General features: G+C 39.6%; 1 protein-coding gene across 1 annotated transcript in view; it reads right to left on the reverse strand.

Moving 5' to 3' along the window:
• LOC127869971 (uncharacterized) overlaps nucleotides 1–15,219 on the reverse strand; it is a 96,980-nt gene that overhangs the window by 25,558 nt on the left and 56,203 nt on the right. The window contains 4 exon segments of the mRNA XM_052412630.1: nucleotides 2,584–2,740; nucleotides 4,041–4,128; nucleotides 11,560–11,784; nucleotides 12,722–12,846. Of these exon segments, the coding sequence (XP_052268590.1) occupies nucleotides 2,584–2,740; nucleotides 4,041–4,128; nucleotides 11,560–11,784; nucleotides 12,722–12,846 (595 nt within the window).

Below are 15,219 nucleotides of genomic sequence, written 5' to 3' on the forward strand. Positions count from 1 at the left end.
TACCTGAGATGTGTGAGGCTCCCAAAAGGTTGAGGCCCTACCTGAGATGTGTGAGGCTCCTGAGGTTGCGGCCCTACCTGAGATGTGTGAGGCTCCTGTTGGGTTGAGACACTACCTGAGATGTGTGAGGCTCCAAAGGGGTTGAGACCCTACTTGAGATGTGTGAGGCTCCCAAGAGGTGTGAGGTCCTACCTGAGATGTGTGAGGCTCCTGAGGTTGAGGCCCTACCTGAGATGTGTGAGGATCCTGAGGGGTTGAGACCCTACTTGAGATGTGTGAGGCTCCAAAGAGGTGTGAGGCCCTATCTGAGATGTGTGAGGCTCCTGAGAGGTTGAGGCCTTACCTGAGATGTGTGAGGCTCCCCAGGGGTTGAGGCCCTACCTGAGATGTGTGAGGCTCCTGCGCTTGAGGCCCGACCTGAGATGTGTGAGGATCATTAGGGGTTGAGACCCTACCTGACATGTGTGAGGCTCACAATAGGTGTAAGGCCCTACCTGAGATGTGTGGGGCTCCTGAGGGGTTGAGGCCCTACCTGAGATGTGTGAGGATCCTGAGGGGTTGAGGCCCTACCTGAGATGTGTGAGGCTCCTGAGGGGTTGATGCCCTACCTGAGATGTGTGAGTCTCCCGAGGGGTTGAGCCCTACCAGAGATCTGTGAGGCTCCTGAGGGGTTGAGGCCCTACCAGAGATGTGTGAGGATCTTAGAGGTTGATACCCTACCTGAGATGTATTAGGATCCCAAGAGGTGTGAGACCCTACCTGAGATGTGTGAGGCTACTGAGGGGTTGAGGCCCTACCTGAGATGTGTAAGGCTCCTGAGGGGTTGAGGCCCTACCTGAGATGTGTGAGGCTCCCAAGGAGTTTAGGCCCTACCTGAGATGTGTGAGGCTCCCAAGGGGTTGAGGCCCTACTAGAGATGTGTGAGGCTCCTGAGGGGTTGAGACCCTACTTGAGATGTGTGAGGCTCCAAAGAGGTGTGAGGCCCTACCTGAGATGTGTGAGGCTCCTGAGAGGTTGAGGCCCTACCTGAGATGTGTGAGGCTCCCCAGGGGTTGAGACCCTACCTGAGATGTGTGAGGCTCCTGCGCTTAAGGCCCGACCTGAGATGTGTGAGGATCATGAGGGGTTGAGACCCTACCTGACATGTGTGAGGCTCACAATAGGTGTAAGGCACTGAGATGTGTGGGGCTCCTGAGGGGTTGAGGCCCTACCTGAGATGTGTGAGGATCCTGAGGGGTTGAGGCCCTACCTGAGATGTGTGAGGCTCCTGAGGGGTTGAGGCCCTACCTGAGATGTGTGAGTCTCCCGAGGGGTTGAGCCCTACCAGAGATCTGCGAGGCTCCTGAGGGGTTGAGGCCCTACCTGAGATGTGTGAGGCTCCCAAAAGGTTGAGGCCCTACCTGAGATGTGTGAGGCTCCCAAAAGGTTGAGGCCCTACCAGAGATGTGTGAGGCTCCCAAAAGGTTGAGGCCCTACCTGAAATGTGTGAGGCTACAAAGGGGTTGAGGCCCTACCTGAGATGTGTGAGGCTCCCAAGGGGTTGAGGCCATACCTGAGATGTGTGAGACTCCTGAGGGGTTGAGGCCCTACCTGAGATGTGTGAGGCTCCTGAGGGGTTGAGGCCATATCAGAGATGTATGAGGATCCCTAGTGGTTGAAACCCTACCTGAGATGTGTGAGGCTCCCAAGAGGTATGAGGCCCTACCAGAGATGTGTGAGGATCCTTAGAGGTTGAGACCCTACCTGATATGTGTGAGGCTCCCAAGAGGTGTGAGGCCCTACCTGAGATGTGTGAGGCTCCCATGGGGTTGAGGCCCTACCAGAGATGTGTGAGGATCCTAGAGGTTGATACCCTACCTGAGATGTATGAGGATCCCAAGAGGTGTGAGACCCTACCTGAGATGTGTGAGGCTACTGAGGGGTTGAGGCCCTACCTGAGATGTGTAAGGCTCCTGAGGGGTTGAGGCCCTACCTGAGATGTGTGAGGCTCCCAAGGAGTTGAGGCCCTACCTGAGATGTGTGAGGCTCCCAAGGGGTTGAAGGCCCTACCAGAGATGTGTTAGGCTCCTGAGGGGTTGAGCCCTACCTGAGATGTGTGAGGATCCTGAGGGGTTGAGGCCCTACCTGAGATGTGTGAGGCTCCTGAGGGGTTGAGGCCCTACCTGAGCATTGCAAACTCCTAAGGGGTTAAGGCCCAACCTGAGATGTGTGAGGCTCCCAAGGGGTTGAGACCCTACTTGAGATGTGTGAGGATCCCTAGAGGTTGAGACCCTACCTGAGATGTGTGAGGCTCCTGAGGGGTTGAGACCCTACTTGAGATTTGTGAGGATCCTAAGGGGTTGAGGCCCTACCTGAGATGTGTGAGGCTCCCAAAGGGTTGAGGCCCTACCTAACTGAGATGTGTGACGCTCCCTAGTGGTTGAGGCCCTACCTGAGATGTGAGAGGCTCCCAGGGGGTTCAGGCCCTTCCTTAGATGTGTGAGGCTCCCAAGGGGTTGAGGTCCTACCTGAGATGTGTGAGGCTCCCAAGGGGTTGAGGTCCTACCTGATATGTGTGAGGCTCTTGAGGGGTTGAGGTCCTACCTGAGATGTGTGAGGCTCCCAAGAGGTTCAGGAACAGCCATGATGAAGGTGTCCACTGCCCCGCGCCCCAGGATGGGCCTCTCTGGGTCCTCCACAGCCCGAGGGGCTGTCTCAGCATTGTCCCCGGTCAGGATGAACGAAACCTTTGCTGTAGTGCCTGGTCAGAAAGTAATAAATTATGGAAAAAAAGTGGTAACACAAATATTAGCCTTCATTAAAATGACAAAAAGAATTCTACATTAGTATTGGATACTGATAGGAATGTTTTTTCAGAGAGACTAGAAAACCAGATTCCAAAGCATTTTGCTTCTGTGCCAATGCAGAAAGATAGGGGCAAATGTTATTAATACTTAATGCCAGCTTTTGTTTCAAACTAGAAAATGTTGAAATAACCTTATGTGTACAGACCTGTTCAAGTGATATCAGTGATGATAATGAAAAATCCAACTTCAAAATCATTTTAATAATGGTTCACATAGATGTTGTCATTGCATTTGTTAAACAAAAGGCATAACAATAACAGTATTTCGCACACCATTCAATGTGATTAGCAATAAACAATTATATAATATACAAGTAAAAAAGAACATTAATATAGGTTTTGTTGTGGAATGGCTTGATGAAATATTGTTAATTGGAAAAGTCAGCATTTGATACAACAACATTACAAACAGCAGAGTATTTGACTTCTGACACAAATGCTGACAATAGATAATTTTTATATTAACTCATTTTTTGCTAGAACAAATAATTAATAATAAAAAAATGATTGTAGTTAAAACAGAAGATTTTCAGTACTGTTCCATAAACCAAGGCTGTTATATCTAATTATATGAATACAAATATTTGTAAAGCAGATCAAACAGAGTTGTTTGTTAAACAAACAGGCCATAACACAAGACACTTGAGAATATGGGCAGGGTTAATTGTGGTGCACAACAAAACATTAAAGCAAAATGTAGTACCTCAAATGGGTAAAAAGAGAATGTGCCATTAAGGTGTGAATAAGTTTTAAGATTTGAACAGTATTTTCAATTTGAAATAAAAGTCAGGGTTTAGTTGTAAAAAACTGGGTCATTTTATTATGTTTAATACAGGAATGCAAAAACATAATTTTAAGGGCCTCTTAAATATCATTCATCATTTTATTTATTTTAAGGATTTTGCTCAGCAGGAGGACATTGTTCAGAATAATTTTTCAACATTCATTGAGTAAACACTTTAAATTTGATTAGATTTGAAAGGAAAACATATGCTTAAAGCAAACTTTTTTCTATGGCATAAGAAAAAAAATTTGCATTAAGGGTTAAAATTAAGGATCATATTGCATGTTTAAAAAAGTGGTATAATAATACTACCAAGTGAAAAAATATAGTATGTGCACACCAATATTACTGAAAGAAAAACTCTCTCTCTATATATATATAGCATCATGCTATGGTTTCAACTCCAGTTACCTGCCCCTTTGCGTGCCCCTGTGTACAGGGTGATCTCGTAGAGGTACTTATCTCGTGGATCATTATCTGGCAATGGTGACACTCCCGCCTGAAATGGCACAACACATCATCCTAAGATGGCACAACACATCATCCTAAGATGGCACAACACATCATCCTAAGATGGCACAACACATCATCCTAAGATGGCACAACACATCATCCTAAGATGGCACAACACATCATCCTAAGATGGCACAACACATCATCCTAAGATGGCACAACACATCATCCTAAGATGGCACAACACATCATCCTAAGATTTCATTTTATCAGCTTCATTCTGGGAAAACTAGGCTTTATGCATGTGCGTAAAGTTTCATCCCAGATTAGCTTGTGCAGTCCACACGGGCTAATCAGGAAAGACACTTGACTTTCCACTTTTATTGTATTTTGGTGATCAGAAAATTCCTTCCTATACACAAATCCAATCTAGGGAAAGTAATGTCCCAGATAAGACTGTGTGAGCTGCACCGGATAATCTGGTATGACACTTAATGCACATAAGACTGTGTGAGCTGCACTGGATACTCTGGTATGACACTTAATGCACATGCATTAAGACTGTGTGAGCTGCACCAGATAATCTGGTATGACACTTAATGCACATGCATTTAGACTGTGTGAGCTGCACCGGATAATCTGGTATGACACTTAATGCACATGCATTAAGACTGTGTGAGCTGCACCGGGTAATCTGGTATGACACTTAATGCACATGCATTTAGACTGTGTGAGCTGCACCGGATAATCTGGTATGACACTTAATGCACATGCATTAAGACTGTGTGAGCTGCACCGGATAATCTGGTATGACACTTAATGCACATGCATTAAGACTGTGTGAGCTGCACCGGATACTCTGGTATGACACTTAATGCACATGCATTAAGACTGTGTGAGCTGCACCGGATAATCTGGTATGACACTTAATGCATATGCATTAAGACTGTGTGAGCTGCACCGGATAATCTGGTTTGACACTAAATGCACATGACTGTGTGAGCTGCACCGGATACTCTGGTATGACACTTAATGCACATGAATTAAGACTGTGTGAGCTGCACCGGATAATCTGGTATGACACTTAATGCACATGCATTAAGACTGTGTGAGCTGCACCGGATAATCTGGTATGACACTTAATGCACATGCATTAAGACTGTGTGAGCTGCACCGGATAATCTGGTATGACACTTAATGCACATGCATTAAGACTGAGTGAGCTGCACCGGGTAATCTGGTATGACACTTAATGCACATGCATTAAGACTGTGTGAGCTGCACCGGGTAATCTGGTATGACACTTAATGCACATGCATTAAGACTGTGTGAGCTGCACCGGATAATCTGGTATGACACTTACTGCACATGCATTAAGACTGTGTGAGCTGCACCGGATACTCTGGTATGACACTTACTGCACATGCATTAAGCTCAGATTTCCAAGAATGAGGCTGACATTATTTTTACATTTTGTCCATTCTATATTCAACTCTAAAACGCTATAAACCATAATCATTTCTGTTTCCATATCAGAATAGTAGCCAGATGTCTTTACATGTCAAAACAACCTCTCATCTAACCCTCCCAATTACAGTCTTCTCACAAATTTTGTACCCTAAATAACAAGGGCTGTTTGTAAAACACGCATAACCCCCAAATGTGCTGTCAGTTGTAGTGGAAGCCATTGTGTGAATACGTTAGAAACCATTTTACTGCTTCAGGTTGCTGCAATCTTGACCTTTGACCTAGTGACCTGAAAATCGATAGGGGTCATTTGCTATTTATGATCAATGTACCTTTGAAGTTTCATGATCCTAGGCCTAAGCTATCTTGAGTTATCATCCGGAAACCATTTTACTGTTTCAAATCACTGTAACCTTGACCTTTGACCTAGTGACCTGAAAATCTATAGGGGTTATCTGCCAGTCATGATCAATGTACCTATGAAGTTTCATGATCCTAGGCCTAAGCATTCTTGAGTTATCATCCGGAAACCATTTTACTATTTTGAGTCACTGTGACCTTGACCTTTGACCTAGTGACCTGAAAATCAATAGGGGTCATCTGTCAGTCATGATCAATGTACCTATGAAGTTTCATGATCCTAGGCTTAAGCGTTTTTGAGTTATCATCCGGAAACCATTTTACTGTTTTGAGTCACTGAGACCTAGCCTTTGACCTAGTGACCTGAAAATCAATACCTATGAAGTTTCATGATCCTAGGCCTAAGCGTTCTTGAGTTATCATCCGGAAACCATTTTACTATTTTGGGTCACCGTGACCTTGACCTTTGACCTAGTGACCTCAAAATCAATAGGGGTCATCTTCCAGTCATGATCAATGTACTTATAAGGTTTCATGATCCTAGCTAGGCTTAAGCGTTCTTGAGTTATCATCCGGAAACCATTTGGTGAACGGACCGACCGACGGACCGACCGACCTAAATGTGCAAAACAATATACCCCCTCTTCTTTGAAGGGGCCAAAATAAATATTGTAGGGATTTGGTATGATTTAAAAAAATGCAAGAACAATGTTTTGTAACAGTTGTCCGAACACATCATGCTGGACTATTCTTATGCTTTGATAGTAAAATGAACATTTTCTGTCAGTCAACTGATATAATGATCACAATGACATATTTGATGTTGAATATCCCTAGAAGTTATATGTATAATTATGTTAACCTAAATCTGAAAATTTATAAAACAAGAAATTTGACCATTCCAAAATTAAATTTGAAAGCAAGGATTGCATGTAAGCTACCCACACACATTTACAGCACAATACCTCCATCTAAACTCAATTTATTGAGCAGAGACCACTTTTCTAATTGAAGAAACAATGAATATGACCAAACTCGCCCAAAATGCAATCCTACCCTTGTTTTGCACATATGCCACCCGCAAACAAAATTAGAGCACAATACCATTATCCAACTTAACCTTTCAGCGCTGGAACCAAATTTTAAAGGCCTTTGCAAACAGTTTGGATCCAGATGAGATGCTACTGAACATGGCGTCTCATCAGGATCCAAACTGTTTGCTATTCTGATAGTGTTCTTGGAAAAAATCGAAGAAAATGCGAATTTTAGAAATTTATCAGACAACATTTTAGCAGACGACAAATTTTCCAGCGTGCAAAGAGTTAAATAATCAAGATTAAATACTTTTTTATATTTTTAGTTACAGTGACCTTGATCCCAATGCAATCCATTTATAAATCAGCTTATAACCTGCCTACACACAACATTTTAACACAATATCACCATCCTAACTAATGTTATGGAGCACAAACTTTGTATCTATTTTTATCAACAGTGACCTTGACCTTGACCCAACTGGCAACAAAAGGCAATACTATTATATGTCTGCATGTTAGCTATTATGCAAACCTGAATTTCTTCAGTAAAAAGTACAATAAGGGGAATAATTCTGTCCAATTGCTGCTCAGAGTAATGGGCCTTGGTAAATCACTTTATGTGATGATCTTATTTAGAAATTCAGCAGATGACATTTTAGCATGACGAAAATTTCCCAGCATACAAAGGGTTAAAGACATGTGTCAAGTTTCAAAAGAATATTAGTAGTAATCACAGAGATATAGACTTGTTATATGCAAACTTGAAAGTGAATAATTTATCAATTTGTATGCAAACCGTAACATGACTTATCAAAGAACAAAATTAGGCATAATAATGCTAAACGGCTGGTCAAAGGTATAGACCTTATTCAGTGACTGTTTATTAAAGAAACTAAACACATATACAAAGTTGAATTTCAATATCTGACAAATAGACATTAGAGTTATTGCACTAAAAAGTTACCTGAAATTTCTTAGTATAAAAGAGAGATAATTCTGTTACATTGTAAGTCAGAGTTACGAGCCTTTGCTAGTGACTTTGTATGACTATCCCAAAGACATTTGTGAAGTTTCAATTGAATAGTAGTTATAGACAAACATACTTGTTGCATGAAAACTTCAACCTGAATTTCAACGTGCAAGCAAAAATTAACCAGACTTGATTAAGTATAAAATGAGGCATAATCGTTCTTAAAAGCTGGTTACATTGATTGGGTTTGGTCTGTAAATGTTATAAAGACCTTGAAAACATATGTTACGTTGTATTTCAACAGTCAGTAGTCTATATGCAGATATAGAGTACTAGCACGCAATAGTTAATCATAATTTACTTAGTACAAAAAGAGGCATAATACCGCTAAATTGCAGGTCAGAGTTCTGGATCTTCGACAGTGACCTCACTCAATGACTTAAAACACTTGTTTGAAGTTTCAATTGCAAACATTTATCAGAAATATGAATATGTTGCACATTTACCTTAACAAAATGAACAAGGGCTGTTTGTAAAACATGCATGCCCCCCATATGGGCTCTCCGTTCTAGTGACAGCCATTGTGTGAATATGTTTTTTGTCACTGTGACCTTGACCTTTGACCTAATGACCTGAAAATCAATAGGGGTTATCTGCCAGTCATGATCAATGTACCTATGAAGTTTCATGATCCTAGCCATAAACGTTCTTGAGTTATCATCCGGAAACCATTTATCTATTTCGGGTCACCGTGACCTTGAACTTTGACCTAATGACCTGAAAATCAATAGGGGTCATCTGCAAGTCATGATCAATCTACCTATCAAGTTTCATGATCCTAGGCATAAGTGTTCTTTAGTTATCATCCAGAAACCATTTTACTATTTCGGGTCACCGTGAACTTGACCTTTGACCTAGTGACCTCAAAATTGATAGGGGTCATCTGCGAGTCATGATCAATGTACCTATGAAGTTTCATGATCCTAGGCATAAGCGTACTTGAGTTATCATCCGGAAACCATTTTACTATTTCGGGTCACCATGAACTTGACCTTTGACCTAGTGACCTCAAAATCAATAGGGGTCATCTGCAAGTCATCATCAATGTACCTATGAAATTTCATTATCATAGCCATTAGCGTTCTTGAGTTATCATCCGGAAACCATTTTACTATTTCAGGTCACCGTGACCTTGACCTTTGATATAGTGACCTGAAAATCAATAGGGGTCAACTGCGAGTCATGATCAATCTACCTATAAAGTTTCATGATCCTAGGCATAAGCGTTCTTGAGTTATCATCCGGAAACCATTTTACTATTTCGGGTCACTGTGACCTTTGACCTAGTGATCTGAAAATCAATAGGGGTCATTTGAGAGTCATGATTAATGTACCTATGAAGTTTCATGATCCTAGGCATAAGCGTTCTTGAGTTATCATCCGGAAACCATTTTACTATTTTGGGTCACCGTGACCTTGACCTTTGACCTAGTGACCTGAAAATCAATAGGGGTCATCTGCCAGCCATTATCAATCTACCTACGAAGTGTCATGATCCTAGGCATAAGCGTTCTTGAGTTATCATCCGGAAACCATTTTACTATTTCGGGTCACTGTGACCTTGACCTTTGACCTAGTGACCTGAAAATCCATAGGGGTCATCTGCGAGTCATGATCAATCTACCTATCAAGTTTCATGATCCTAGGCCTAAGCGTTCTTGAGTTATCATCCAAAAACTATTTTACTATTTTGGGTCACTGTGACCTTGACCTTTGACCTTGTGACCTGAAAATCAATAAGGGTCATCTGCAAGTCATGATCAATCTACCTATCAAGTTTCATGATCCTAGGCCTAAGCATTCTTGAGTTATCGTCCGGAAACCATTTTACTATTTCGGGTCACCGTGACCTTGACCTTTGACCTAGTGACCTCAAAAGCAATAGGGGTCATCTGCGAGTCATGATCAATGTACCTATGAAGTTTCATGATCCTAGGCCCAAGCGTTCTTGAGTTATCATCCGGAAACCACCTGGTGGACGGACCGACCGACAGACCGACATGTGCAAAGCAATATACCGCCTCTTCTTCTAAGGGGGTCATAATAAGTACAAAGAGGCATAATTATATTATAATACTAAATTACAGGTCAGAGTTATGGAATCTGTTCGGAGACCTCACACAATGGCCCGAAACACATGTGTGAAGTTTTAATTTAATACCTGTAATTAGAAACAGTTATATAGATGGGCTAACCAGAGCATTATGTAGCCAGTGGACTCCAAGATTTGGGTGAGCAGAGATCAGACTATTCCATAAAAAGTCAAGCTAATATATATAGAACATGACACTAGCATTGTGTTTTGAGAACTTGTTGTAGTAACGATATGTGCACAACTTTACACAGCAAAATGGACAGACACAATTTTTAGAACACCATCATATCATAATATTATATAGATACATATATATGTCAGATCATTTGGTTATAATTTACTTTAGAGAACTTCATGTGCTGTATTGGTAAACTGGACATGTTCAAAATGGTTTGCAACTGATTCTTATACTGAATACATTTGAAGGGCCTCATTTAAAATTAAACATTGCTTTGAAAATTACGATGTACCTGTACACTGTATCTAAGAACCATAGTTTGAACTGACTTACCCACAAATATAATATGTTTATTTGTTTCATAAGAGGATATTTAGCGGGCATACAATCTGTTCCACGTTTAAGTCAGTATGGAAATTCAACCAATGATACCTTATAGTATCAAAACAGTTTGCAATGAAAAATGTTACATTTACTGTAATCATTTACTGTAATCTGATTATATGAACTTCTATACTTATAAATTAAGAGTATTTTAAGTTCCATGTAATCTCATTTCTTAAATGGCCACTCATGTAATTTCATAACAATGAAATTATGAAAGCCAACACTTTAATAGTTAATAATGTAGTGATAACAAAATATACACACTCTGTTTTGACTATGTATTAGAACAGGTTACATTTTATGATTATAAAAAATAATGGTCATGTCATGTCAAACAGAGTTATATGAATATCTCAATGATCAGTTTGCAAACATTGAATCAAAAGCATCTTGTCCTTAGACATATAATTAGTTAGAATTGAGACAAAGCACTGAAGAAAAAAATATTTTTAGACCAAATTGTATAGACTTTGAAACAATGATCATTTCAAAAACTTATAAATTTTAATGAATTTATTTTAGTTAACCACCAATTTAATATGCGAGCAGACTAATACTTCAAAACTAGGCTGCAGTCAAAGTTTAAGGAAAAATGTTCAAATGTAATGAAAATAATTTAAATTTTAAATGATAACATACATTTACTACTAATAATGTTTCAAGTGTATTCCATTGAAAAGCGTAATGCTTTCACAACCCGTTGATTCCTATTGTTCAAAATGTTACAATGTTACAGTGGATACTTCAATTGTTGCAGCTAACAATTGTTTGATACGTGATGAGACACCCCCCCCACACACACACACTTATCAATAGTAACAAGCTCACCAAAAAAATGTGTGCATATAAGTAGAGTCACAAGATTGCATTAATGTAAGGAAATTTGTAATCTTGATCTGCATGGTAAGAACGCTGGTAATCACCTTGATGGCATCTTTCTTATCTTTTTTCCGTGCCCAGATGCACATGAGCAGGTACAGACACATCAAGGAGACCATGGTGGCAAACACAATCGGGTTCGAGTCCAGGTTCTTGAATGCAGAGTCACTCAGGTTGATTGTGTTCATCGGAACGGCAAAACCAGCCCCAAACGCCGTCAGGTGGTTGCACCGACAGTGGATTCGTGTGACCTCCGTTAATGGACCAACCTACAAATTGCAGCCAAATTTAAGTACTGTATTAAATGGTTGCAGATTAGGCTCACCCAAACCATCTGTCTGAAACCAGTCAATATGTAACATTTAAAATATGAAATCAGTCAATGTTTCAAATTGTATGTATATTCCCTCAAGAACATTAGAAATTTATAACAATTATGGCTATGGCCTTAGATTGCTCTCCTGGGGCGTGGCCAGTTTTGAACCCAGGGGCATAATTTGAACTATGTTACAGGACCACAAATTGAGCTCACACACCAGATATGAAAGCTGTTTCCTTTATGGTTAATGAAGATGTTGTTTTTGTTCTATGTATTTCAATGTAACATATTTCATTCTGAGGCAGTGCTAACTTTGATCCAAGGGGCATAATTTCAACATAATTAGTAGAAGACCAGTCCATGTGATGTAACATACCAAATATTACACTTTTGAGTATTTAACTAAGGGACGTGATTTTAACAAGCTTCATACAGGACCTCTTTCTAATGTTACATACCAAACATCAAAGCTCTGCGCAGCGTGGTTTTTAAGAAAGAAATTTTTATTTAATATACAAGTCTATATAAATAGTATGACCCCCGAAGCAGGGCAAGTTCGAACTCCTACGGCATGATTTAAACTAACTTAGTAGAGGACCACTATACAATATTGCACACCAAGTATTAAATCTCTGACTCTTTCTGAAGAGATTTTTTTCTTTTAATCTATTTTTAGCTCTAGTAACCAACATATACAGCAGACCCAAACAATGTGACAAAAATTAAGAGTGGGTCACCCAAGGATCACTCCTGTGAAGTTTCGCTGAAATCTGCCTCGTGGTTTTGAAGAAATGTTTGAAGTAAAAGTTGATGGACGACAAATGATGTACAACACACAACACACTGTGCATGATGGACAAAGTTATAATGAAGTGAATTAACAATACCTGGCAGCCCTCGGAGTTCCATGTATCAGTTTCTGGGTTCCACCAGACGCAGAAGGTCGTTAAGAAGTTGAGTCGATAAAGTGCCGGCTTGTATGCAGGTGGGGGCGGAACAGTGGTTGTTTGCGCTAGAAAGAAAATTATGCTGTTTGTGTTGCGTTTTGTGTTTAAAATATATAACATCTTGGTATCAAATTGTTTGTTTTGTTGAATCTGATTAGATTTTACTAAAAATGATTACTTTATAGTTGATTCCGAGTAATATGACCATCCTCCACACACATGACTGATATAAGAACTTCCTGTTGTCCATGATATAAAATAATATATCAGGCAATGTTATATCAGGCAGATATCAATGCAGCGGTATGATAAATTGCCATAGCTACAGTCCACCCTCGTTATCTCGACATCGGATATCTCGATATTCTCGATATGTCGAAGTAAGCTCAATGTCCCAACTTTTTTCCTTCTTTATCTTTATAAATAAACATCGCATATTTCGATTTTCGTTATGTCGAATAATTCGTTATCTCGATATAAAATTTTGTCCCAAGTCCCGATTTTACATGTTTTTACTGTGGTTTATCTTGAAGTGCGAATAACTGTTCCAGTGTCGGCAAAAGGTGAGACAATTTTTCTTTGATACTTCACCTCCCGCTTCGCCTGGCTGCTCCCGATACTGTTCGGTAGGAAATTGACCCATTAATTGCATCAATGATCACACATGTGCAATGTCGTTAGCCATTAACACTTGAGTAAGGCCTGTCACTTTAACTGTCACTTTAACATCAATTAACTGCAATTAATATATCGCCGGCCGAAAGACTACTTGTTTTTACAACCAACATTCCAAAATGCATTGAGTTATATTTTTGCGTATATAAACCGTCGCAAATTTGCAGAATGTTGTTCTATCATTGAACTCCAAAGTCATTATCATTAGTATTTCAAACTACAAAATGTACATGTACAGTTCAGTATTCCAGAACGTTATTTAAGCATGTTCAGATGGAAAACCCTCGTCTTGATTGGACGTGAATTGCATCATAGCTTTAAATAGCAACATTACCGGATGTTTACTCAACAATTTAGAAAAATTATAACCGCATGTGTTCATGCAATTCTGTAATACTTAAAACGTCATTTTAAGCAGCATTCAAATAGCAAATTTAATTGTTCCTTCATAAAAAACGCGTATATATCAGGAAGAGAGTATTATGCCACACGGTGACGGCTTTAGTTAGACCACTTAGCAGGTATTTAGATGTTAAAAACGAGGTAAATTTTCGTCTCATTTTTTTCTTTCGGCTTTTCGGATATCTCGAACTCTCGTTATCTCGATATTTTTTCTTGTTCCCGCCTACTTCGAGATAACGAGAGTGGACTGTAATTAATTCCATGCCCAGGTTAGAACTGATTATACTTGAGGCAATAAGCCTGGCATTGAATAATTGAATTAACATTAAGTTTTAGTCATATACTGTATTTATTTGATTTTTTACAATAAGAAAGAAACCGTTTATTTCACGACTAAAAAGATGTGTTTGTAAAACACTATGTCCCCCCATATATTTGACCTTTGACCTTGAAGGATGACCTTGACCTTTCACCACTCAAAATGTGCAGCTCTATGAGATACACAGTCATGCATGCAAAAATAGCATGCAAGTTGCTATCTTCAATATTGCAAAAGTTATTGCCAATGTTGAAGCATGATGCAAACAAACAAACAGACAGGGCAAAAACAATAGTCACCATACTATTTGATTTTAATACTTTATTTGAAAAAAGAACAATAAATGCATGATTAATATAATTTTTATGTCCCCCAGTATAGACCAAATTTTACAGTTGGATTATTAAATAAACGGGAAATAAATACTAAGTGATTGATGGAAAAATGATATGAAATAAAGACAAGGAGATAGCTGGAAGTGAGATATATAACAAAGACTAAGATATTGCTGGAAGTGAGGTGTTTAATAAAGTGATACATGAAGGTAAGATATAGAACAAAGACTATGCCATTGCTGGAAATGAGATAAAGTACAAAAACCACATGATTGCTGGAATTAAGATAAAGAACAAACACTAAGTGATTGGTGAAAAAGAGATATAGTATTAAAACTAACTGATCATCGAAAGTGAGATATATTACAAAGACAAAGTGATTGAAGACGGTGAGGTATAGAAAAAAAAACTAAGATTTGCTGAAAGTGATAAAGCTTTCTGCAAAGGCTTGGTGAATGTAATTGAGAAGTTGTATAAAAAGAGACATGACAAGAAGTAAAGAATTATATACTGAGTAATAATTAAAAAGTATTCGCTTAAAAAACTGCAAAACCAAAACAGCAAGATACTTTCAAATTACTATAACATGTGTGAAGAATAACCAAAGCAAGATATGCTGGTAGTATGAACATTTCCTGCCATAAAAAGTTTATAATAAATGCCGTTGAACATCTTGAAGTAAAGTTAACTGTCTCTAAGCTTCATAA

Source organism: Dreissena polymorpha, chromosome 2 (genome assembly GCF_020536995.1).
Source record: "Dreissena polymorpha isolate Duluth1 chromosome 2, UMN_Dpol_1.0, whole genome shotgun sequence".
NCBI lineage: Eukaryota > Metazoa > Mollusca > Bivalvia > Myida > Dreissenidae > Dreissena > Dreissena polymorpha.